Source organism: Bos mutus, chromosome 8, assembly GCF_027580195.1.
Source record: "Bos mutus isolate GX-2022 chromosome 8, NWIPB_WYAK_1.1, whole genome shotgun sequence".
In the NCBI taxonomy this organism is placed as follows: Eukaryota; Metazoa; Chordata; class Mammalia; order Artiodactyla; family Bovidae; genus Bos; species Bos mutus.
In genome coordinates this window covers 12,147,720-12,174,998 of record NC_091624.1, presented here as the reverse complement: position 1 = coordinate 12,174,998, position 27,279 = coordinate 12,147,720, and the positions used below count along the sequence as shown (strand labels likewise).

The following is a 27,279-nucleotide window of genomic DNA, read 5'->3' as shown; positions in this document are numbered from 1 at the left end:
GGAGCCTCGTGGGCTGCCGTCTATGGGGTCGCACAGAGTCGGACACGACTGAAGCGACTTAGCAGCAGCAGCAGCAGCATATCAATAAAGATATAGGAGATTGACAACACTATAAATCAACTAGATTTAACACCACCTATAGAACACACCATCCAACAAAATATACAAATCCACATACACATTCTTCTCAAGCACACATGGAGCATCACCTGCTGATTTTATGCCATAAGGCAGTATACATTTTTCTTCCTTCCCTCCACAGTAGGCTTGCAAGATCCATGTTGATGAGTGTGGCTGCTGTTTGTTCATTTTTTACTGCTATATCATAGTCTATTTTATGATGATAACATACTTTATCCACTATTCTGTTTTTAGACACTAGACATTTTAATTGGCTTCACTTTTTGGCTACTTCAACCAATGCTGTTACAAACCTGCATGTGTATCTTTTGGTACAAGTCTGAGTATATAATTAGGAGTGAAAACTGGTATGTGAAATAACATGCTTACATCACCTTTAGTAGATTTTAAGTGACTTTCCAACATAGCAGGAAAATTTACTATCAGAAGTATCAGTTTCCTATTGTTTCCTAACAAAGTAACTAAAATTTAGTACCCTAAAACAATAGTCATTTTTTTATACCCCATGGAGCCTCCGGCAGGAATTCAGACTATTTAAGGGTATGTGTGAGAACGTGTAGTATGAACTTGATAAGGACTTTGGATTAGAGACTTTTTTCCTTTGCACAGGAGTTTTTGCAAGCTGGGGGCAGAACTGGTGGGCTGATCTCAAAATTAAAACCTTTGGTAAAACTAATTAAAATAGGATACATTTTGTGAATCTATATTCTCCAGGGATTTAAACAGATTGTTAGTCAAAGGATTTAAAGTATTATATTGGGAGTTACATATACAAAAGAACACCTAAAAGCACCCAGATTGCATACTTATCAAGACGGAATTCTGTGAGCACAAATATACAAAGGGCCCATGGAGGCTTCTCCCCAGATTCCAAGCACACAATGGAATTAATGGTAAACAGGGGTCTCAAGAAGCCTTATTTTCTAAACATAAATTTCTAATTTGGCACTCTTGCCTCTGAAAGTTGTTTCCATTGACAAGAGTCAGGTAGAAGCATAAATTTTTTAAGTTGTTAAAATTAAGCGGTAATGACATCATAAATAGTTTTTACACCAAATTAAATGGATCATGTATGGATGTGAGTTGGACTGTGAAGAAAGCTGAGCGCCAAAGAATTGATGCTTTTGAACTGTGGTGTTGGAGAAGACTCTTGAGAGTCCTTTGGATTGCAAGAAGAGCCAAACAGTCCATCCTAAAGATCAGTCCTGGGTGTTCATTGGAAGGAATGATGCTAAAGCTGAAACTCCAGTACTTTGGCCACCTCATGTGAAGAGCTGACTCATTGGAAAAGACCCTGATGCTGGGAGGGATTGGGGGCAGGAGGAGAAGGGGACGACAGAGGATGAGATGGCTGGATGGCATCACCGACTCGATGGACATGAGTTTGAGTGAACTCCAGGAGTTGGTGATGGACAGGGAGGCCTGGCGTGCTGTGATTCATGGGGTCACAAAGAGTCGGACACGACTGAGTGACTGAACTGAACTGAACTGAAGTGGGTTAAATCTAATTTTGTGGACAAGGAGAACTGTTTTAAATACATTTGAAACACGATTTGGTTGATGACCATAATCAAGATATAGAACACTCCAAACACCTAGACCTTATTTTGTGCCCATGTGCAATCTACTCTGATCCTATGCCTCCAAACTACTGATCTGTCACTAGTTTTGCCTTTTCCGGAATTTCATATAAATAGAATTATATAATACACAGCCTCATCACTTAGCATAGTGCTTTATGTTTATATTCATCAGTACTGAGTATTCCACTGCATAAATCACAATGGTTTATTCACTAGTTGACAGACATTTAGACCGTCGTCAGTTTTGAGCTCTTATGAATATTTCAGCTATTCACTTACAAGTCTTGTTTTTGTATCCAGTCACTTTGTCTTCTGACTGGAGCATTTAGTCCATTTACATTTGAAGTAATCACTGATGGGTATGTACTTACTGATATTTTGTTGTTTTGTAGCTCGCTCTTGTTTCCTCTTTTAGCTCTGCTTGGTTGTGATTTGATGACTATCTTTAGTACTGTTCGGATTTCTTTTTTCTGTATGGGTGTTATTATATACTTTTTGGTTTGTGGTTATGTTTATATATAGCACTCTATACAAATACATGATTAAACTGTAGATCCCTTAAGTTTGAATGCATTTTAACAACTCTGCATTTTTACCTGTTCCACATTTACTATTTACATATTTACATTTTTGCTTTGTGATCCCTTAACTACTTATTGTGGATTTAGATGATTTTACTACTTTTTTAACCTTCCTACTAGCTTTTCATAGGGTTGCTTTACTACCTTCGCTGTATATTTGCCTTTATCAATGAGATTTTCCCTTTAGTGATTTTCATATCTCTAGTTGTAAACGTTCCACTTAAAAAAAAAAAACCCAACTGTTATTCTAATCAGTTCATCTGGAACTAGCTTGATGGGAAAAAGAAAGAAAAGCATAACAGAAACGGGAGCATCTAAGGCTTATATATCTGCTATGAGAGAAAGAGCCAAGTTATCTCTCACCTTCAAGCCTATCTTCCACAGCCTAAAACTTTGGTGTCCATTTACAACATAGGATGAAACCAAATCTCTGATATTTTATGTATATAGCCAGGTATGTTAATCTTGATCAAAAGCAGAACCGCATCTGGGATTACTTTTATCAAAAAATCCAATCTTTCAATGATTGCATTTCTCCAGGTATTTGACAGCAATTATTCAGGTGTCTTGCTTGTTTCTATTTTGCCTTGAAATTCCCAGACACCTAAGCCAACAATTTCTGCTTGGTTAGAAGTAGCTCAGAATATGGCAGGCAGTAGGACTTTTTTGGTCTTTAAAGAATAACTAAGCAATGTCTTGAAGTTGAACTCTTTTCCAAGAGAACCAGTAAAAATTAATGGACCACTTCAAAGAACTGATCATGCAGCTTTTATTTACCACTTAGTATCTCCTTGGGCATCAGAAGGATTTTCCTTTCAAGACTATCACATGCTTTGCTAGCTCAGTACATATTGCAGAGGATTCTATGAAGACTTTGCATATAAAATACAAAAATCTGTTACATATACATCCATTAACAACAGTTTGTACATTACAGTGGGTGCCAGTGTCAAAACAACTCCCTGCACTTCACAAGCAGCATGACTATATTGTGGCAGCAGCAGATAGGACTTCCCCCGGTGGGCAGACAGTGTTCACACAGTGCGACTGCAACTAGAGCACAGACCGACAGAGTCACATCTTGTTTCCTTTGCTTTTCTCATCAGTGAATACACAAGTGAAGAGATGGGAGGGCAAAGCAATGGGGATTTGTGGCGCTCGGGTGTTGCCGTGCGGGTACGCTGTATTCCAGGCAGACACACTGGTGATTTTAAATCTGACACAGACATTACAGAAGTGGCTGCTCTTTATCACCAAAAAGACAGTTTTATACTTTGATTTCCAATTGCCAAATTTCAGGTACCTTCTGTTCACATTATCAGTTAAATTTGTGACGATATGTATTCCAGGAATAAGGAATTCAGTAGACCCTCTAAATCAGTTGCTTATGTCATGAGTAGCACTGAATGTTCCTAGGGAAAAAATAATAAAGATCTGTTTCAGATAGCTTTGGAAAGTGAAGGCCAAAGATACAGACGTTCACAGGTCCTTTTGCCATTTGTTCACCAGTATCACCATTCCACAATTACAAACTCTCACTTATTAACTCTTTTAAATACATGTACGTGTGCATATGCACACCAACACAAGCTGCATCGGGAGACCATGAATAACGTTACTAGCTGTGCAAATGACTTGGCTGGTCAAGATGAAGGCAGTAAGTGTAGAACTTAGAAACGTGCTTAGAAAACTAAAACAAATTAATTCACTAGCGCTAAGCACTAAGGTTCAAGTATCTTAGCACCTCTCTCAGCACCATGGGAAATTCCCATTATTGAGTAACAAAAAGTTTAAAAAGCATAAAATCTGATGAGGTTTTAAACTTGATATGAGCCAAGAGCACAACTCTTGCCCTTACACTCTTCCTTTCTGCTAATACCTGATCTACACCGCATTCTTGCCTAGGAAGAGTATCCCAGGTACTGAAAACTAAAGTCAGAGGGCACTTAGTGGAAGGGGAAATACTGATCTGAAAAACACCAAGTCCCATGAGGACATAAGCTTTCTAAAAAATGGGGTTGATTTTTTCTTCCCCAAACACACACCACTCTCAAGTGGAAATCCATGATAATTTACTTAAAATTCATGATGCTGCCAAAACTCACAATTATATTTAGTATCAGCTAGGAGGATATTTTGGTAATAAACACTTAAATTTTCATTTGTAAAGTCCTTTTCCAATCAGAAGCAACCCCCAAACATAGCATATACAGCTAGGCTTAGGTACTATCTAGGGCAGTGTTTTTCAAACTATAACAACCCACTTATGAGTCAGAAATGAATTCAGTGGGTCTGAAAGGCATTGAGAATGGGGTGGGGAGCTGGTGGGGAGGGATCAAAGCAGATCACACTTAAGAGTATATCATTTCACAAAACATTTTATTTAAGTTAAAGATTTTCTATTCATCCTCTGTCTCTGTCTCACACACACACATACAAACACACAGAGTTCTGGGTCATGATGTAAAAAGTTACTTTGACTATGGATCACAGTCAAGAAAATTCATTTCCTACTCCAGGGGATCTTCCCAGCCCAGGGATCGAACGCATGTCTCTAGCATCTCCTGCATTGGCAGATGGATTCTTTACTGTAAGTGCCACCTGGGAAGCTCCACTTCGGTTAACAGAGGCCCCCAAAAATAACAACATGGAATTTCCACCCTGCTGTTAACATCAGTAAGGGGTCAGAATTGAGTGAAAGTCAATTTTGTGCTTGGAATCCAAGGTGAGCTAGAGGGTTCTCCATTCACCTTGATAAACACTTATTTAAACTTCTTTCCCCCTTACCTGACATCCCTGGGCAGGAGTATGAGCAGTACAAGGAAAGAAAGAATCCCTAGATGATATCATGTTATTCCCAGATGGCTAATTAAAATGCTTCTCTTTCTGTCTCACAGTCATATTGTTAGCATAAAAGTGGGTAGAAAATTTTAATTTGCCTTTACAGTTTTGAGATTATAAATGATATAAACCAAAGCACTTACGACATCATTGTTGGAGTTTTGCAAAATACACACCACAGAATGAACACTTCTGTCCTAACCTACCTTCATCTGCTTTTAAAAGGAGGATGATTAGAATTATCACATAGAAACTCAATTTCCCCTCCCTCTCAATCTGTAAGGTTGGTAGATAACCATTTGAAAAGCCAACCATCTAAACAAATGATAAGACAAATAAATGTTCAGCTTCTGAACTTCAAGAATCCAAGAGTGCTTACATAATGGGTCAGTTTAGTTCTGGTGCCAGGACGGCTGTACCTTCTCATCTTGGGAATTTCTCAGGCAGGTCAAGGTTAGCACTGATTGGCAGCAGGGTGTAAAAGAAAAGTGTCCTGGGTAGGTCATCAAACATGCAGGTTCCAGCCTCGGCACAGGCCTCCGAACGGAAGCTACATCATCTCATAGCCTGTTTCTTCAGGTTACAGAAGGGGGTTAAACTAAGTGATTGACACAGCCCCTCTTCCTGAAAGGACTTTATAAAATTTGGATGCAGTTCTAAGATTTTTATGCAGGTTCCCGCTGTAACTTTGTCTATTCCTTTAATAACAGCTCTAATTCTTTCAACAGCTATTTCTGTCAGTTTCACCTACAACCACCTCTCAAATATCATCCAAGGTTCCATTTAGCTTATCCAGTCCAGATACTTTTAAAACATCGAGTAAAATAAAGCTAATAAGGAACAAAATTTAAGGCATTTTTTTTTTTTATTTCAGCCAAGGAATGATGCATGCTACAGATTAATCTTTACTTTCCCCACTTGGTTTTTCAAAGAACACCACCGTTTCAAACCCCAGTGAACATGGCACTTGTTTTCTTTCTTCCCCTTCTAATTCACTGCAGACTTTCAAGTGTTTTCTTCAGTAACGATGCTTTCTCCTGCAGCTCAGGTCTGCTGTCTGTCTCCATGGCTCCTAAAGACTCAATCAGGACCACTCTGCACTCAGGGGTCAGACTTGCCCACTGTTTCGATTCTGAACGGAAATAAGAAACACAAAAGAATCCTTATAGAAGAAGCAAGCAGAAAACCCCAAACTATTCTTTCTGCTTTTATGCCACACATCCTATCCCTGAAGTAAATGCAATAACTGTTCTGCATATAATGATCACAGGTTTAATAGTTGTCTCAGAATCTAATTATTGACAATAACCTGAGGGCCTATCAGGGGTTTCATCCTCTGCCTCCAGAGCTGCTGGGACAACGAGAATGAAGGGTCACTGAAGCCACTCAGGAGACAGGGCACATAGTGACAAAAAGCCATTGCAGCAACTGAGCTGAATATATCTTTGTAAGCTAAGCTCAGTAAAAAAAAAAAATCAATACATCTGAAAACTGTAGAGACAGTTTGAACGGATGATACTTTATTACACCTTTAAGAGAAGCATAGAAGAACTACATGCATGCTCAAAATTTTAGAAATTCAGAAAGTATGTCAGATACTAAATCTTGTTTATGAGGTTCTGATACGTTCTGATGATGGAGTTTCAAGCTAGATATTTCACTGTTTAGCCTCATTTTCCTCATCTAGAATGTACGCATACATATGTGGCAAACACGAGAATCCAGGGATATATCTAAGTTCCTAGCTTTCATTTCAACAAGGAAAATGGGATTATGAGATGTGCAATGCTACTGAAACAAACAGCCTATTTGACGGAGCCTTGAGAGATGCTTTAATTGCTAGGCAAGGACAGAGACAGAATGAGAAACAGCAAATACATAAGGCTCTACAGAAAACTGTTCCATCTTCCTCATTCTTTATTCGTATGGCTAAAATAACAAAAAACAGGAAACAGAAAAAAAAAGAAAAGAGGCCTCCTTCTGAAGTCAGCAGCAGATACACTACTGGAGAAATGCTACCAGTCTCCTGTTACCAGTGACAGAACAGACCATTAGATAAAATCACTTCTGTATAAGACAGCTTTTAAAAAGGAAAACAGAAAAAAAAAATCAACTAAGAAAACTGCAATCAAATTTGATGATTCGGGAAGTTAACTGTTAAATGTTTTCCTAACTTCACTTTTCAGTGCGTCATTGTTTACTGACATGAGTGCAGTGAGTTCTGCCCTGCCACTGTCAGCCGCCTGCTGTAATTAACCAAGACTAACTCAAGATTCACTACAGAAACTAAATCTTTTTTTTTTTTAACTAATTAATTTTAGTTCAGTTCAGTTCAGCAGCTCAGTTGTGTCTGACTCTTTGTGACCCCATGGACTGCAGCACACCAGGCCTCCCTGTCCATCACCAAGTCCTGGAGTTCACTCAAACTCATGTCCATTGAGTCGGTGATGCCATCCAACCATCTCATCCTCTGTCGTCCCCTTCTCCTCCCGCTTTCATCTTTCCCAGCATCACGGTCTTTTCAAATGAGTCAGTTCTTCACATCAGGTAGCCAAATTATTGGAGCTTCAGCTTCAGCATCAGTCCTCCCAATGAATATTCAGGAGGAGGCTAATTACTTTACAATATCGTGGTGGTTTTTGCCATATATTGACATGAATCAGCCACGGGTGTAGTGTACATGTGTCCCCCCATCCTGAAACCTCTCCCCACCCCATCCCTCTGGGTTGTCCCAGGGCACTGGCTTTGAGTGCCCTGCTTCATGCATTGAACTTGGACTGGTCATCTACTTTACATGTGGTAATATACATGTTTCAATGCTATTCTCTCAAATCATCCCACCCTTGCCTTCTCCCACAGAGTCCAAAAGTCTGTTCTTTGTGTCTCTTTTGCTGTCTTGCATATAGGGTCATCATTATCATCTTTCTAAATTCCATATATATGTATTAATATACTGTACTGGTATTTCTTTCTGACTTACTTCACTCTGTATAATGGGCTTCAGTTTCATCCACCTCATTAGAACTGACTCAAATGTGCTTTTTTTTTAATAGCTGAGTAAGATTCCATTGTGTATATGTACCACAGCTTTCTTATCCATTCGTCTGCTGATGGACATCTAGGTTGCTTCCATGTCCTAGCTATTGTAAACAGTGCTGCAATGAACACTGAGTCACATATGTCTCTTTCAATTCTGGTTTCCTCGGTGTGGATGCCCGGCAGTGGGATTGCTGGGTCATATGGCAGTTCTAGTTTCAGTTTTTTAAGGAATCTCCACACTGTTCTCCATAGTGGCTATATTAGTTTGCATTCCCACCAACAGCCTAAGAGGGTTTCCTTTCTCCACACCCTCTCCAGCATTTATTGTTTGTAGACTTTTTGATGGCAGTCATTCTGACTGGTGTGAGGTGGTTCCTCACTGTGGTTTTGACTTACATTTCTCTGATAATGAGTGATGTTGAGCATCTTTTCATGTGTTTGTTGGCCATCTCTATGTCTTCTTAGGAGAGATGTCTGTTTAGTTCTTTGGCCCATTTTTTGATTGGGTCGTTTATTTTTCTGGTATCAAGCTGCATGAGCTGCTTGCATATTTTGGAGATTAATTCTTTGTCAGTTATTTCATTTGCTACTATTTTCTCCCATTCCGAAGGCTGCCTTTTCACCTTGTGCAGAAGCTTTTAGGTTTACTTAGGTCCCATTTATTTCCATTACTCTGGGAGGTGGGTCATAGAGGATCTTGCTGTGATTTATGTCAAAGAGTATTCTATGTTTTCCTCTAGGAGTTTTATAGTTTCTGGTCTTACATTTAGATCTCTAATCCATTTTGAGTTTATTTTTGTGTATGGTGTTAGAAAGTGTTCCAGTTTCATTCTTTTATAGGTGGTTGACCAGTTTTCCCAGCAGCATTTGTAAAAGAGATTGTCTTTTCTCCACTGTATAATTTTGCCTCTGTTATCAAAGATAAGGTGTCCATAGGTACTTGGATTTATCTCTGGGTTTTCTATTTTGTTCCATTGATCTATATCTCTGTCTTTGTGCCAATACCATACTGTCTTGATGATTGTATCTTTGTAGTATATTCTGAAGTCAGGCAGTTTGATTTCTCCAGTTCCATTCTTCTTTCTCAAGACTGCTTTGGCTATTTGAGGTTTTTTGTGTTGGAAACCAAAACTTTATTGAGATAATCACAGTTCATAGTGCATTAAAAGTATATAAAATAGAAGTGTACCAAATTTAACACTTCATAAAGTTTGAAGGTTTTAGCTATGTATATTAAACTTTCATGTACAAATATATTAATTTATATTTTGGAATATATGCTTCATTAAAAATAAAAACAGAAAATAAAAAAATTCCTAAAACATCTGCCATAAAGTTTCCTTGGCTTTCCAATCCTCCAATCAGAAGTATCAAGAACTCACCTTCAAGTTTTTTAAGCAGCAATTCTATCACAGATAAAGCTTCTGTTCTCACAGATGAGTAGGTCTTATTTTCTAAGAAGGAAATCATATAGTTCACATTATTCGTTTTATATGCCTTACAAACAGTACTTTTAAGATTAAGTTAATGTTACTGAAAAAAAGACATTCAGAAATTATAAATTCAGAAAAAGATATACCTATTCTTAAGTAATTATCCCTTTGCCAATTATCACCAAATATTAGAAATATGCTGTAAGTCCATATTCCTTACTTCAAAAAAAAAAGCCATCAGTGAAATATACCAATCTCCACAATAAATGGCAATATTTAAAGGACCCATTTTAGAAGTCAGAAATCAAAAGACAGTATCTCAAACACATATTGACCTCATAGGATACCTAAGAAAGTCTTAAGGTTTTCATGACCTCTTCATTTTAGCAAAGAACATGATACAACCCAGGGGTAAAGAGCCAACTCGGGGACACCTGGCCGGGACCCGACCCCACAAGCACGTTTCTTAGCTGCCAGTTCTTTATCCAAAACCATGTGGCTACCTCCAAGGATCACCAGTGAAATATGCTTCCTTGGTGTCTACTCTACACGGAGCATCTAGCTCACAGTGAAACTGTCTAGAGAAGAAACTGACACATAACCAGACCTGAGTCAAAGAAAGAACAAAATAAGGTTATGACAGGTTGTCATGCTACGAAGTTCACAAGTGCTTAAGAAACGGTGGTGAGCTGGCAACCGGACACAGGAGTCAGCCCAAAGGGGCTTCCACTGGCCAAATCTGGGATAGTTTCAGCAACAAATTAATTCAGGAAAGTAATTACAACCCAACAGGGAAATGAAGGGATTCATGAAACAATGTGGATAACAGATTAATAAAGAGTTCAGGAGAGGGACCTGGCTTATGAGAAGATATCAGTTGTCAAAGGGTAAATGTAGAGGAAGTGCTAGAGTTGGAAAATCCTCTTAGTAAAAGCTGGCTCAGGAAAACCTATCAATGCATGCCGAATTTTTAGAGGAGATATTTTGAAAACCAGCAGTCCATGTACATGGTCTTAAAGTGTCTTCTCTCAGACTGCTTAGAAGACACAGTTCTGAAGAGGAGCAGGTTATTCGAATGGTCTTAAAATATGTTCTCCCACAGGCTGCTTACCAGACAGAATGGGAAAAAACAGTAACCATACAGCAGAGAAAACTGAGTGATACCTTGACTGGATCATCACAATTAACCTCACCAATGAGGGCAGAGGGACAGTGTGCCTCTTGATGGGAGAGGACACACCACTTACAGAGAAGCACAACTGGGAGCTCATAACCCGGATCTGATCACGGGGAAACACCAGGCAAGCAGCAAATGACAAACATGCTAGTTTTAAAGCGGGGCAAGCTGAGGCTTTTCTTCAAAACTGTCAATGTCATATAAGACGGAAAAAGGCCGAGGAAGCACTCCAGATTAAAGGAGACTAACAGGATATGACAACTATCAATAAATGCACCAAATGACTCTGAACCAGATTCCTTAAGGAGAGGAGGAAAAAATTATATAAAAAACATTACTGAGTCAACTGAAAACCTAGAATATGAATGGTTAAAAATACTACATCATCACACTATCTAAAGTTGGTAACTATACTATGATTATGTAAAAGCAGGCACACTGAAGAACTTAGGAGAAAAGGGGCAGGATGTAAGCAACATACTTTCAGATGTTCAGGGAAAAGTATTATATGTGTACAGAAGGCAAATCAAAGTAACTGGCACAAAATGTTAACAGGTGACTTTGGGTAAAGCATATGCAAGTATCATATGCACTATTACTGAACTTTTCTCTAAGTCTGAAATTATTTCCAAATACAAGGTTTTAAAAAATACTGATCACAAAGGCTTTTCTAATCTAGATGTTGAAATCCTAATTAGTTTCAGGTTAATACTTTCCAGTTTGGGGGCACATACTGAGTCTACTAAATAGACGAGTTTGGTAGTTGGTTCCATGAATTTAGTTCCCAGCACAAGGCAGGACAAAAATGAAAACCCCCTTATCCATGTCAGAAAGTGAAAGCGAAAGCCGCTCAGTCATGTCCGACTCTTTGGGACCCCATTGACTGTACAGTCCATGGCATCTTTCAGGCCAAGAATACTGGAGTGGTAGCCTTTCCCTTCTCCAGGGGATTTTCCCAACCCAAGGATCGAACCCAGGTCTCCGGCATTGCAGGCGGATTCTTTACTAGCTGAGCCACAGGGGAAGCCCAAGAATACTGGAGTGGGGAGCCTATCCCTTCTCCAGCAGATGTTCCTGACCCAGGAATCCAACCGGGGTCATCTGCACTGCAGGTGGACTCTTTACCATATCAGTTTACCACTCACCTAAAGAATATGTGATTGATTTACAAGTTTCAAGGAGAATTTCAGCCAGAGCCTCAGGATCTGCATGTTCTTCTTCTAAAAGCATTAATCTGTACAAATCAGAGAGCAAGATCCAAATACTAGTTATTTCAGAAACATTCTAAAGCCTTTCTGGCACAAACAACTCCTATCTGTATGTATTACTTTATGATGTCATTTTAGCTTTTTGAAATTTAAAAGAATTCCACTGATTATACATAAGATGCTAAGGGGAAGGGGAAAGTAAAATAAATGACTGAACTATGAAGGGAATTACCCCTGAAAAAAGGCATTCATCGCCTGTAGGACTCCCAGCTGCACTTTCCATGTGCTGAGTTTCAGCCGTTCACACATCAGTTTGCACAACTCCTGACGATAACAACCTGGGAAAAAAGACAGATTGGGACAGAGCAGGACAGAGTATGAAGAAGCAAGAGACAGAGCAAGTGAGAGAAACAAAGAACAGAGAGGAAGAGAGGGACAAACAGAGAAAGGGTGGGATTCGGGGGGTAAGTGGAAAAGAGAGGGAGAGAGGAAAAAGTGAAAAAACAAAAACAAATGCCTTTAATTAAAGCCAGGAAATTTCAAAAACACTTCAGTATGACTCTGTTCAATTCCCACAAACTTCCTTAATCAGAAATATGCTCCCCCTACCCTCAAATCATATATAACTATTCAAAAGTTGTAACTATTCACTGTCAAGGCAATATCCTTCTCTACAGAACTGACAGTCAACCACACTGTGTTTTCCCTGTAAAATACCCTGAATGACGGCCAAAGAAAGCAGGACTCTGGAGGCCAGGGGTCCTTGCTGGACACTCACAAGCTTATGCATATTGCAGACTTAACTAGAGTCAGTGGTGCTTTATTCCAAATCTGTTATGCCAACTGCACTCTTATTATAATTATGTAATTAATATTTTGCTAAGTGATGAAAGAGGAACATAAAACTCAACAAAGTAGTTTTTTGTTGTTGTTGTTGAGCTCAGTTATATCTTTATTAGGAAAGCAGTTATTTTTTAAATGCTACAGAATGTAGTAAGATTCACAAATGTAAAGATAGATAGGGGTTAAGAATCTAGATTCTGCATTTGAACCGCTTCCTAAGAAATTGTGCTTTCTTTCTCTACTATAAAGAAATAAAAACAAAAACAAAAAAAGGGAATAAAACCTGGAATTGAAGATGATGAGTAAGATGTATGAGAAGCCAGTGTGGAAGAAATTCTCAAAGGCCTTTGCCCTTCCCCTGAATGTGAATGTACATCTCTACTCCTTACACTAAGACTGCCTTGTATGTGTGATCTTTTTATATAACTCCCTATTTGAATTTTTTCCACCTATCAAGCAAAAGTTAATAGTCCTAATGAAATCAATTAAGTGGGCTTCCACTGCAATCCAAACATAACACCAAGAAATAAAACCTCTTACAAATCTGTATCTCTGGGAAAACCCATCCTACACATAGCAAATATCCTTTTTGAAGTTCACACAAAGGATGGCAAGGCTCAATGACACTCTTAAGTGTGATTTTAGATACATCCGAAACATTATAAAAACAGAGAGACATTACTTTGCCAACAAAGGTCCATCTAGTCAAAGCTATGGATTTTCCAGTAGTCATGTATGTATGTGAGAGCTGGACCATAAAGAAGGCTGAGCACCAAAGAACTGATGCTTTTGAACTGTGGTGTTGGAGAAGACTCTTGAGAGTCCCTTGGAGTTGGGGATAGACAGGGAACCCTGGTGTGCTATAGTCCCTGGGGTCGCAAAGAGTCACAACTGAGCAACTGAACTGAACTGAATCAGAGTCAACGATGCTTTTCGTAAGATTCAGGAATATTCAGATGTAGGATGCACTGCAAGAACCAATACAAGGCAAACTCCTACTAACTACAACCTAACCCGCGAGTAAAGGTTTATTATTTATTTAAACCTTCGCTGATAGCTCAGTTGGTAAAGAATCCGCCTGCAATACAGGAGAGACCCTGGTTCAATTTCTGGGTGGGAAGATCCGCTGGAGAAGGGATAGGCTACCCACTCCAGTGTTCTTGGGTTTCCTTTGTGGCTCAGCTAGTAAAGAATCCGCCTGCAATGCAGGAGACCTGGGTTCAATCCCTGGGTTGGGAAGATCCCCTGGAGAAGGGAAAGGCTACCCACCCCAGTATTCTGGCCTGCAGAATTCCATGGACTGTATAGTCCATGGGGTCACAAAGAGTCAGACACAACTGAGCAACTTTCACTTTCACTTTTCACTTGGAAAGATTATGCTCAATTCTGCAAATCTCTCAGAAAATTACGAGTTTCTCAGGCAGACAGATTTCATTTGCTTATTGAAGGTTAAGCAACAAGGCCGTTAATTTTGAGACAGAGAGACCCCACTAATAAGTTCCATGGATCTCTCAGAATACAGTGCCATAAACAAGACCAACAGAATTCTTTTTATAGTCAAATTATCTACATAAAATGTATCACAGTTGTTATGGTGGTTTAGTTGCTAAGTCATGTCTGACAGGCTCCTCTGTCCTTGGGATTCTCCAGGCAAGAATACTGGAGTGGGTTGCCATTTCCCACAAATTCACATGTTGAAATCCTAATAACCCCAAGTATCTCAGAATGTGACTGTGCTGGGAGACGGTTTTCAAAGAGACCATTAGGGCCCTAATCCAAGAAGATTGGTATATAAGATATAAGAACATTAGGACACAGAGACATGGATGGCCATTTACAAGCCAAGGAGAAAGAGCCCAAAAGAAACCTCAACACTGTTGACATCTTGATCTCAGACTTCTAGTCTCCAGACTTTGAGGAAGGAAGCCACCCAGGCTGCAGGACTATGTTACAGTGGCCGTACCAAATTAACAGTCAATGAGATTATTTGTCAACAGAGAAGTAAGATTTATATCAGATAATCCTCTCTATTCATCAGTCAGGCTCTATACTGCAGCTATAAACCATCACACAGAACGCCTCTGCTCTCGTGAAGTAACTCCTGACTACAGCAGCACTTCTCGAAACGCAGGTTCTGTTGCTTACGCTGGGTCTCCGCACTTCGGGGCCAGGCTTTGCCCAGGCTCTCAAAGGCTCCCAGCAGAGATTCCAGCTGGAGCTCCTTTTCCTTCTCATTCTCATCTTCATTTTTGGTAGTCCGGACTCCAATGCTTTCAGGTGAGTTCTGAAAGGCAAAAAAAGGAAAGCAAATTAAAAATTTTTTTTTCTTTGAAGTTACAAGTATACTATTAAAACATTCAGGGTACCAGAGTATGAGATATTAACCAGGAATTAAATGCTAAATTTTCTACCATGGGTTGCCCTATTCATTAAAAGAATTTTGAACAGGAAGACTACATCTCTCCAATAAATTTGGGTGATCCTGTAAAGGACTCTGTGGGCAAAGGTGAAAAAACCTATTGTATATATAGTATTTTGAGCACAACACACAAAGGGTGGCATTACAATCATGGAATTAAAGGAGAAAGAACTCGGTAATTATCTAAATCCAAACTCTGTCTTTATAAGATAAGGAAACAAGCTGGGAGGTCACTTGTCCAGCTGGCTGGTGAAATAATGCATTTAAAACACAGGTCTCCCAAATCCATACGCTACCATTATGTATGTAACAGAAATTATTTAAACAACTTTTTTACAACTGCAAAATAGCAGCAACACAAGAAACCAAATGTTATTTAAAATACTTTGTGTTTCACCAAAAAAAAAAAAAAAAAAAATTGGTAAACCATACCCTTCTCTGAATCAGTGTCCAACCTTTAAAAACAAGAACTTCATTATCCAAAAGAAATCAAGGTCCATTTTTGATCAAAGTCCCCCAATCTGTAGCAAAGGCAGTCAACAGTGGCACACTGAGCTCCCTGTCTTCCCTCTGGGATGCCCGGGCTGGCTGCTGCACAGACTTGCAACACAAAGCTCATTCCCACCATGAGAGAGACTATTCGTCCACTCCAACACCAGACTCGGGAACTCACTGGTCCCGCAGCCCTAAGTTTCTTGCCTCTCAGGATGAAATCTCTGCAATAAACTCATCTTTCTGCTTTGTTTTTTATTTTTTTTTAGCCATGCCACATGTCATGTGGGATCTTAGTTCCCTGATCAAATCCATACCCGCTGCACTGAAGTGCAGAGTCTTAACCACTGGACTTCCAGGGAAGCCCTCTGCTTTGTTGGAAAAAAAAAAAAAAACCACCATTATCCCACGGAGGGGAAATGGATACCTAAAATGAAGATTACTGTTTGCAACCTCATCTGAAGCCAGGTATGGCCATCTGGCTAAGCACTGACCGACGGGAGAAGTGGAAAGGCCCTGCCACAGTTTCCAGGAGCTCCCCTTAAAAGAGATCTGATGTGCCTACTCTGACCTTTCATTCTTTCTCCATCTCCTCTGCCATCACCCGCTTGGAACGCAGACACACGGTGGACTGTGAAGACAGTGGCCACCGCCCAGGGATAGCAGAGCTGGGAGCTGTAAAGAGCCAGACTCCCAAAACTAGTATGTGAGAGACAAACGTCTGTCTTGCTTAAAGCCATGATGTTTTGGGATCGCCTGCAATTTGCAGCTACATGAATCCTAACAAAACGTGCAAAGAGGACACAGGAAAATCTTTTCCTTTTTTAAAAAAATCTTTTAAACTATAAACGAGACCTTAAAGAAGAGGGCAGGCGTTACCTTCTTGATGAGAGGTATGACGATGTCGGCAAACTCCTGGAATCTGTCTTCTTTGGTGGCCTTTAAGACATCCCCTGCACAACTGATTGCTACAATCTTGTACTTGGGGTTCTCTCTGCCACACTCCTTCAGAACAGCCTGCAGGATTTCATTTGTGCTGGGCTGACCGGGCACAGGCTTCTCCAGCTCTGCACTGTACGACCCACACGAAAGCACCAAACAATTAATAAAGGCTGAGGCTTTCCGGCTCAGTTTAAAGAAATGGCGTCTGATTCACTGAAGGAACATTTACCTGCAAGCTGTCACCACACAGGCAATGGCTTTCAAAAGTTCTTCCTAAAGGATTGAAAGAGGAAAAGATAAGCACCCATGTGTCATTTACATTCTCTGCACGTGACTACAACTACCTCAGAAGTGTCTAAAAATTATGGCAACAAAAATGAACCAGTCACCACATCTATAACACACTTTTTGTTTAACGAGCACATCAGAGTTTTTCTCCAGACCATGGAAGCAGGATAACTGTCCTCATCTCCACTGCGTGAAGCCTAGAGAACCGACTTGCCCAAGGGCATAGAGGCAGAAGCGTTAACAATGGAATCAGAACTGGTTCTGACTCTGAGGCCCCCACTTCATTTACAGCTCTGCATGCCACCAGGGCTTCCACCATGTCAAGCAGACTATATACGATGCCACAGTCTCATGCTCCCCACGATACAGTCACTGTGTTAACCTACCATCAATGTCTATAAAAAATGACCAATTCACAGGCCCCAGAGACATGCATCCTGAACTCAGGGTTTAGACACATTGGCCTGGCCACTCAATTTCACATATGCCCAATCCTGATGGTCTGCTCAGGAGGTCAACAGGGACAAAAGGATGAACACCCGGGTTAAGCCTTACCTTGGGAAGTTGAACAGGATAAATAAAAATCAACCCCCAGCATTACTGTGCACTATTCAAGGACACGTGGGTTACACTCTGATGAAATACCACATTTAATCAAAGTTTACCCAAGGCTTCCCACTGCCTAGGAAATCTGTCTGGTTCACAAAAACCATCCATCTTTTGTCCCACAAAACAACATTTTACTTTTTATAGAAAATGAAAAGTGAAGGATGAAGTCATAATCCTTTAAGGATACCTTAGGTTTAACTGGGCATGAATGGTTCCTTTACCTTTCCTGCCCACGTTCTTCCAGCTAGGCCTTGTAGTAATGCGGTCAGTATCATTCCCAGATACGGAGGTACCAGGGAGCTGGTTTGCTTTGCGATTGACGCCATGGCAATTGCACCCTGCGCTTTCATTTTCCAGGACTGAGACTGTAAAGCCTTCTGGGTAATGGTAATCAACTCCTGCAGGTATAACCGAATGCCACCAAAGGAACCTAGATTATGGAAAGCGAAATTAAAGCAACTTTTAAGTGACCAAAACAACCCCCAAAACTAATGGATTTTTTCCCCCTAAGTCTGGAATAAAAGTCGTGAACATCAGTTTAAAGCAGTGACTCAACAGTGACATTGCATCACATCACTCTCTGAAAGGAAGAGAATGGGAGGAGGGGTGTGAGGAGTCTTCACAGCAGCAGGACTTTATGAACTTGGACGCGCCCACAGGCAGGCTGTCACCCATGAATGTGTGTCCAGGTGAAAAGCAGAGTGGAGAAGTATTACTCTAAAACATTACTCAGAGCAACAGAAAAATCACTGTTCACTCTCAACTGAAATAAGCAAAGTTCTGCTGTGTTAGGGTGGTTTCTGTTCTCTCACATGGGCAGCAATGAGAGAGGAAAGAAAAGAGCTCTGAGCGCCAACCTGAGAACTCAGCAATCTGGACAGGCTGAGAACCCAACGGGACACACGCTGTTAAGGTGTCGGGAAAAGTAACTACAGAAGTTTGCAAATAAAAAGTGAGCTAGAAATCCCAACAATGGGATGCAGAAAATCAACTTATGGTTACTGGAGGGGTATGGCAGGAGGGGTAACTGGGAGATTGGGACTGACATATATATACCACTATATACAAACAGATAACGAATGAGAACCCACTGTACAGCTCAGAGAACTCCACTCAATACTCTGTAATGACCTATATGGAAAAGAATATAAAATAGAGGGGGTGTATGTATAACCGATTCACTTCACTGTACAGCAGAAATTAACACAATATTTTATTTCAACTATACTCCAGTAAAAGTTTTTTTTAAAAAAGAGAAAAATAAATTTCAACTGTGGTTCTTAAGGAACAGGTTTAATTCATAGGCACTGTTTACTCACCAGGGACATTCTCCTGCCACACTTCAGTCCATAAGTTACATTCTTCTTTTTCTGCTTTCTCCTCATCAGCAATTTCATGCATGCCTAGGAATGCCAAAGGCAGAACTTCTTTGGCATGGTTCTTCAGTACATCTGGGCTGTATCGTCCAATAGCATGAATAGTCAGAGCACAAGAGGTCTTGTAGATGGGTTCTAAAGAGAAGCAGAAAAGCCCACAATCTTCATGACACGTACTGTCTTTAAGAGTAACTGGCTGAAACAGACCACTGCAGGACTTGTACCACCACAAAACAAACCAGTAAAATCAACCAGCAATGTTCCTCGCAGAGCACATAAAATCAGAAAGGGTAAGACCTGATTTGTCCTGTTTCATCAGGCTGTTTACATCTAAATTAACAGTAACTGAAGTAGGAAAAGAAAGACACCTTCTTTCTCCATATACCAGCCATTGAGCTTCTGCAGGAGTTTCTCAGTGCTGCTATCCCGTGAGGTCTGGAAGAGAAACGATCCCAGTCATTTCTCTGTAATTATGCCACTATACTTATTTAACTAAGTAAGAAATCCAACTCACCCGAACTAAATGGCCCATGGCAAATGCACAGGATTTCTGAATTACACTGTTCCGATCAGTCAGGCCACTAAGCAAAGCACTCATGAGTTTACCTGGCACAAACAAAGGAGGAAAATCTTGACACCTGGTTGACCAAACGCTCTGCTCTGTTCCCAGGACCCAGACAAACTTAAACCTGTAGTCAGTATCTGATTTATTCCATGGCAGCCTAGAGCCCTTGCACATTACATTTGTAATATCCATTCGCTTCTCTTTGCTTGGTGTAAAATTAAAAATTAAACTGCATCAGGACTTCCCTGGCAGTCCAGTGGTTAAGAATCTGTGCTTCCAATGCAGGAGGTACCAGGGGGAACTAAGATCCTGCAGATGGCACAGTGTGCCCAAGAAATAAAAGTAAACAAATAATAATCTGTGTCTAGAATACTGGGGGGAAAGCTGCAAAAATGAGACTGAGGTACTTTTGTAAAAGTCCCTCAGTCCCACCTGGAAATCAATCCAAGAAGATAAAAGTGTTGATGTAAAATTACAAATCCTACAGAAGAGGAGATACTTTCACCTCCTTATACCAGCAAGAAATAAAATCTGTAAACCCGTGAAAACGTGCTAAACTTGATCATCTTGTACCTCTTGCAAAGAGAGATAAAGGCAGAGGCGGGGGAGCTTGAAGGAATAAGTACACAGTATCTCAAGCGTGGCTCAATGGCTGTTATTTTTCCATTTAAAACCTTGTCACACTAGACATGGCCATACCGAAACATCGCCCACATGGTTCAGACAAACTCACCTGAGTAGGGTGTTAGGTCCTGGGGACACTGAGTAGTCAATGATACGATGACACTGGCACAGCCTCCCTACAGGGTCACAAAGGCAAACGTCTAACTATGACGGTCACAGTGTTCTATCAAACTTTGTTTTAGGAGTCAGAGATTTAAAGAAATATGCAAAGCCTAACAGCCCCTCCAAGAGACCATCTAGGAAAACTCTTATTTTAAACTACTAACATGAAGATTTTCCTCAAGACTTCCAGCAGGATCCTTTGTTGCACACATGCACACTGCTCTCATACACTGCAAGTGAGGAGCAGACGCACACGACCTTTGGGAGGGCAACCCGCCACCCTGTCCATTCTTGTTCTAACATTTCCAGTTCTCGGAATTTAACCAAAGGAAGTAGCTTCAGATGTGTCCAAGGACATTCATCACAGTGCTTTGTGGAGAATCAAAAGAACTGAAAACCAATCAGATGTTCCCTGATGGGTTAAAATAAATGCTGTTCCAGCCACACAAGAGAATAATGTGGCCATTAGAGTGGGCACTGTGTAAGCACATGCACACAGAGAGACCAGAAGGCAACCCACCCCAGTATCCTTGCCTGGAGAATTCCCGTGGACAGAGGAGACGATATTTACTGAGTAAGTCACACGTTTTATATTCTGAGTGAGTTACATGTTTTAAGTTACTAATGCAGTCACAGAAACAAAATAGTTAATGTAAAATAGTATTAGGTTTTAAGGGGAAAAAAACGTATTTCACACATGACGTCTATTCTATGTTTGTGGCCCAAACTAAAAAAGATGGAAATTTCTCTGGTAAAAAATACACTTGCTTACCTTGGTTCCAAGACCTACACCGCTTCTGATCAGTTCACATAATCTAGGAACTAGCTCACCCAGCACTGACACATCAAGATACTGCAGGCACTTTGGGAAGAGAATAAATATAAAGTTAACTTAAGGAAATAAGTCAGTCAGTCAGTCAGTACCACATCTTCAATTAAAAACTGCCCGGGACTTCCCTGGTGGTCTAGTGGTGAAGGCTGTGAGCTTCCACTGCAGAGGGAGCAGGTTGATCCCTGGTCGGGGAACTAGCCACTCCCCTTCCCCCAAGAAAACTGCCCACGTCAACTATGCACCCGACTGGTTTTGACATGAAGTTGAAAAACTACTGGTTTGATTTTGCTCTAATTTCAGTGTTAAAACCACCATTATACTACACACAAGAAAGCCATTTATCAGTGGTTCAACATTAGAAACAAAAAATAATAAAAAGCACCGATTTATAAAGGAGAAAATAAATAATGAGCACCCAAGAAGAAAGGATCTCTCTGGGTCTATTTCCTCTTTATCAATCCAGATTAAAACCGACCTTCTTCAGGAGGCCTGCCCTACCAAGCCATCTTATTAAAGTTGACTTCTTAGGCTGAATTTATGATACTGTTCTTTTGAAAGTGTAACCACTACATTCTATTACTGATGAACACATCTATAAGAAGTTTGCTAACTATTTCTATTTCTTTAAGCTTTCTTCCCCCATCATCCAACTAAAATATAACATCTTTAGACCAAATTTTGGTAATAATTCCCCAGTAAGCGCTAGAAAAATTTCTTCTCTTGTCTAATCTTGCGATCTGCCTAGCACCACAATTTCCAGTAGCTCATGAGTTCTCAGTTAACCACTCCAGGGCAGGCACAGGAGAGTCGGCTTTTGTGACCTTAGGGACTCTTAATCTACGACTCCACAAACGCTGGAACTTTGAAACTTGGTGCCAAGCAGCTCTTTTCTGCAAATCCCCTTCCTTTAACTGAACAACCTATCGAAGGTGCTCAGTTCTCTCTCCCTACCTTTTCTGCTGTCTACTTCTCTGAACACTTCCAGCTTACACCTTCCTAGGTCCCCAAGACAGTGCTCAGGCAGAGACGAATACCTGAACCTTTCTTTAGACAGGTAGGACAAAAGATATACAGATACAGATTTACAGGGAAATCTTTTAATATATTGTTTCCCTGCATAAGACAAATCTGGGCTAATGGGAGTCTAGTATTGGGGAAAGTATGTGTTCCTTTAGCAATACAGGAGAAGAAAAAAGAATTCTTAAGAAAAAACTAGAGTCACAACAGCTGCTTGATTCGTTCCTTAAATCTCTAGTTCATTCAATGCACTGGAACCTGAAGACTTTGAACACTACCCTCTAAAGTAAGCCAACAAATGTTCTCATTATAGGAGGCACTGACCATGTTGATTGTTTCCATCATGGGAGAGGATTTGGCAGCACTGAGTCGGGCACTATCCATTGCAGCCTGAGAACACAAATACAAGGGCATTCGATCAATTAAGAAGAACCTCCACAGACTCCCACTGGGTGAGACTGCCAAATTAAGAAATATTTTTAAAGAATATACAGATACAACAAATTAAAACACAAATCTAAATAACTTCTTCGGTCCTGCATTCAACCATAGATATGTTAAGGCAGCATCTCATCACAGGTTAGACATGCAGACGACAGTTCAGTATTAACCACAGCTAGAACACACCCCAGTATGGCTCTGAGCAAGTTATCCAGCCTTCCGGAGCCTCAGGTTTTCCATCCAATAAGAAGCAGATTAAATAATTTTCCATCTAAGACATGATTTTTAATTTTTATACATGTTTTCCTTTAACTATGGAAAGGGCCCTCATATGGTATTTTAGTCCAAGAACTAGGGAGCAGGAGAGGCTGACACTATCCAGACATAATAAACAAGAAAAATTAGGCACACAGAAGTGACTTGCCTACGGCTGCAAAGTCTGAACTATAATTCACGTTTTTTCATTCTCAACACTTATTAGGTGGGAACACAGGAAGGGGCAAGATTACTGCTGAAAGAGGGAAGAATGACCTTAGAAGAAAGAGTAGTATCAGAGGCAAAGGGAATGAGAAGAGAACAGTTTAGGTGAGTTAAAAACCAAACACTGAACTGAGAGAAAGCTTTTACAATCATATGACAGGAGCTTGATAGTTCTAACAAAGACAAATGCAAAAATATAAACAAGTGAAAAATAAACACGGAAAAGAAACAATACAACTCACAAAATAAATACAGATGGCTAACACAATATGAAAAGACAATGGACAGCACTAATAACAGGAAACTGCAAATTAGAATGGGATTCTTATCAGACTGATATTATTCAGTGCTGGCACAGATGTGGAGAAAACAGAACATGTGTAACTTTTGATAGTATAAAATCTCCCACACAAAAGTTCAAAACAACCTCACTACAGAACACTACACACACACTAAAAAGAATGAAACGGATCGACATACACACATGGTATTTTGTTAAAAACACAAATCAAGTTGCAGAACGTTTGTAGCTTGATTCTATTTCTAAGTTACTGTGTTTGTTGATTTTGTAGTCCGTGACTACAAAAGAACTTGAAAGAAGACACAGGGAACTGCTGACAGCATGTCCTCAGGAACGACACTGTGCTGCCAGAGAAGAGGGGACTCCTGGGGGAATACTTTCTACACTTCTGTGATGCTTTAATTTTTCACATTAAATATATTTCATCTGTAATTTAAAGGAAAAAAACCCCACAACTCTGATTAAGAGACTAGGGAACTATAGTATACCTAAAAAAGCAAAATACTTTTGAACCATGCCAAAGTCTAGCTAGACATCCTCTTGACTTGTAGAGCAAGAATGGTTCATAGAAAAAGACTCTGAGGGTGTAGACTTAACCCCTAAAAAATAAACAAACATGTACCAAAAACTCTGTTAAATAAATGTACTGATGTATTTTTTTGGATAGAAGTGTCATTTTTCACTCACTTCACATAATAGTATATGAGTCCTCTCCCTGCCCACCCCACTACTAAAAAAAACACTGCATGTGGTTATAGGAGTCAAATTGTTTCAAGAGTGTTGAAAGTATCAATTGAGTCCTGGAGTTTGACCAAGGACCCTGGAGGACCTATTCAGTATCTTAACAGGACTCTCCCTTCACAATAATTATCAATACACTTGTGCTGTCAACTCACCTTTTCTTGGTCTGTAGCCCGGAGGCTCAAATAATTGAGAACTTGGGGCTCCAATACACTTAGGGACTCCAGCAGAGCTGGGATGAGTTTTGGCGCATGTGGCTTCAACATGGCTCCTGCACTTTTGCTGATCTTCACAAGGGTGTTGATACTACAGACACACAAAACACAACTCTTGAGTTCTTTTAACAAAAGGAAGAAGCCCTACAAGTCTAATCATGAGGATATCCTGCAGTTACCTGCATTAAGGAACATACTCCCTTGGGTTCAGAGCCTAGTCTTAGCTCTGTGTTGTTTTTCTGGGTTTTGTTTCTACTTTTGATTAAAGAAAATTTCATGCATGTATGAAAGCAGAGAGGATCATAAATGAAATTCTATTATGTTCTCCACTCAGTTCAACAATTAATAACCTTTGGCCAATTCTGTCTCACTTATACATCCATTATACATACAGATCTTTTTACTTTTTACCCCTGCCGTCGTATTTTGAAGCATAATCCCTAACTTAACTTCAATATGTGTCATCATGAGAGGAGGACTCTTTATCATCATCAAAATACCATTTCACACCCCAAAAATATTAATAATTCTTTTCATATCATCTGATGGTTTCACAAATGTCCTTAAGAGCTGGTTTGACGGAATTGAATCCAGAGTCCATCCACACATCGCAATTTACTGCATTTCCTGAATCTTTTTTCACAGTGTCCTCCTTCCTTTTTTTTCTTATAACTTATTTGTCCTCACTGATCGTATTCTGATGGTATCACTTAACATGTTCCTCTGTAGCTTATACAGATCTGCAGGCTAAATCTAGTTCAATTTTTTTTAAATAAGAATCTTTCACAGATGGTCTGTCATGTCCTATCCCATCACATTAGGATGCTTATCTTTTTCTGCGCTCTTAAAGAGTGATCAGAGGGTTCAAGTTTGGTCAGCACAAACCAACCATCCACTGTAACTCTCCCCATCAGCCTTTCACCAGTTGACTTAGAGCCACTTAGGATCATTACCTGGGTTATCTTACTGATGACAGCAAAATGGTGTTATCCTAATTTTATCATACCTCTGCATCTGTTAGCTGAATCCTTCTAAAAAGAACTTTCCCAAACCAACTACTTGATTACCACAAAACAGTGTTGATACTATTAATCTGATCTAATATAAAGAGTGAAATAAAAATGGAATTCATGAAGTTTCTAGATAGTATTCTAGTTAAAAAAAAAAAAAACGAAACTAGTATCTTTCACTACTGGCTTTAACTTAGAAGAGCCATATAGATTTAAATACATGTTTCTTGAATATTTCACATGTAGTGAACAGCTTATTTTAAATCTAATAATCGGTGAAATGTTACTAAGTAATATAATCAACAAGCAAGCTTCCCAAGACCTTGCTTAACAGAAGCATAACAAGATATGCCTGCTGGGGGCAGAGGCCAGTGACGAGTAAAGAGCACACCGCACTCGAGGCTGAGGCAGGGTGCAGAACACTGGGCGGAAGCAAGGCTCCCAAGAGAACGTCTCTGCAAAAACGTTCTGACTCGCCACTTCTCACACACACTCTTGGGTAACCCCAGTGGATTCTCCTCAACTCCCTTCTCCATATGTTCCAAATCCATATGGATTTGAAGAAATCCAATTTCTACTGGATGGCTAGGAACTAAGTAAATCCAGTGTATTCAATCTCATCAGCTGATTCAAACCTGAGGGCTCGAACTTCTGTCACAGGACTCATCATTCCTTTGTCCAGAAGGCAGGGCAGGAGGACAGCAATGGTTCTCTGGCCAGCTGCTCCTTTGGCAGGGTCACACATTTTCACACAGACCTCACAGACAAAGAGCACAGAAATTAGTGAACCTGACCCCTCATCTGATAAAGCGTTCATCTGACAAAACACTTCCTACTTCCTACAGCCACAGGAAGAGTAAGTGATCCTACACTTTCTACCACTCCACAGAGGGAAAAAAAAGACCTCGTGATCTGGGGTTGAGTCCTAGGGCTGCCAATAACTAAACAGAAAATCTGGTAACACATTTCACTTTCTAAGCTTTGGTCTTCTAATTTGTCAAACAGGCAACAGCTGAAGATGAAATGAGAACCATTTAAGAAAGCACTCTGAAGAGGCTTAAGGTATTGTCACCATGATGATCATCAATAACTGGGCGGCAGCATAGCACAGAGGTCAAGAACACAAATGTGAAAGAAGAAACACCTGGGTTTAAAACCCAGTTTTACTAGGTCCTAATAATGTGACTTACATTATTAGGCATATACAGCTAGAACACATTAGAAGGCCCTGATACACCACAAAACAAAATGCAAATGGGAAACTAGTTTTTAAAAGGCTACCAACCTCGTAACTATGAAAGGCAGGTTAACACATAAACAGAGCACTAATGAAGAGAACAGATGCTTGATCTAAATGTCATGTGTGCTTCAGAGTCAAGAGAAAGTCGTATCTTATATAAAAGCCCAGAGGAGCCGACCATTTAAAGAGCCCAGAGATAAACTTTGTTAAAAATACTCATATTCTAATGTCATAGCACCCAGTTTCCCATTCACTGGGTTTCCCTCATGGCTCAGCTGGTAACAAATTCACCTGCAATGCGGGAGACCTGGGTTTAATCCCTAGGTTGGGAAGATCCCCTGGAGAAGGGAAAGGCTACCCACTCCAGTATTCTGGCCTGGAGAATTCCATGGACTACACCCCACGGGTTCGCAAAGAGTTGGCACATGAGTGAGTGACTTTCACTTTCTTTCATTTTTCCACTCATCGTTAAGAACGGTAGGTTGCAACATGAAGTCAATTACAATGCAGTTAAATGTCACTTTATATGACAAAAAAATTATTATTATTTTCATTGTCACATAGAATCCTGCCCCACTTCACCCCCAGTAAAAGATTAAGAGTTTTCACCTTGCTCAGAGTTTTCAGAGCTAGTTCTGCTGCTTTTCGTACAGATTCCTAAAAAAAAAAAAGAGAAGTC

General features: G+C 40.1%; 1 protein-coding gene across 6 annotated transcripts in view; it reads right to left on the bottom strand.

Annotated features, from left to right (window-relative positions):
* Positions 1 to 3,056: 3,056 nt before the first annotated feature.
* Positions 3,057 to 27,279, bottom strand: part of ECPAS (Ecm29 proteasome adaptor and scaffold) — a 110,365-nt gene continuing 86,142 nt past the window's right edge. For 5 of the 6 annotated variants that reach the window (XM_070375116.1, XM_070375117.1, XM_070375118.1 and 2 more), the window contains 17 exons: positions 27,210 to 27,257; positions 25,996 to 26,117; positions 24,291 to 24,441; positions 22,497 to 22,562; positions 21,096 to 21,185; positions 20,271 to 20,337; positions 19,487 to 19,578; positions 19,341 to 19,407; positions 18,916 to 19,107; positions 17,818 to 18,026; positions 16,929 to 16,972; positions 16,637 to 16,829; positions 14,992 to 15,130; positions 12,236 to 12,341; positions 11,941 to 12,029; positions 9,568 to 9,639; positions 3,057 to 6,278 (listed from right to left, as the gene is read on the bottom strand). In XM_070375116.1, the coding sequence (XP_070231217.1) occupies positions 6,139 to 6,278; positions 9,568 to 9,639; positions 11,941 to 12,029; positions 12,236 to 12,341; positions 14,992 to 15,130; positions 16,637 to 16,829; positions 16,929 to 16,972; positions 17,818 to 18,026; positions 18,916 to 19,107; positions 19,341 to 19,407; positions 19,487 to 19,578; positions 20,271 to 20,337; positions 21,096 to 21,185; positions 22,497 to 22,562; positions 24,291 to 24,441; positions 25,996 to 26,117; positions 27,210 to 27,257 (1,887 nt within the window). In that variant the 3' untranslated portion in view covers positions 3,057 to 6,138. The remainder of the gene's footprint in view (positions 6,279 to 9,567; positions 9,640 to 11,940; positions 12,030 to 12,235; positions 12,342 to 14,991; positions 15,131 to 16,636; positions 16,830 to 16,928; positions 16,973 to 17,817; positions 18,027 to 18,915; positions 19,108 to 19,340; positions 19,408 to 19,486; positions 19,579 to 20,270; positions 20,338 to 21,095; positions 21,186 to 22,496; positions 22,563 to 24,290; positions 24,442 to 25,995; positions 26,118 to 27,209; positions 27,258 to 27,279) is intronic. The other variant, XR_011465034.1, reaches the window with a different exon arrangement.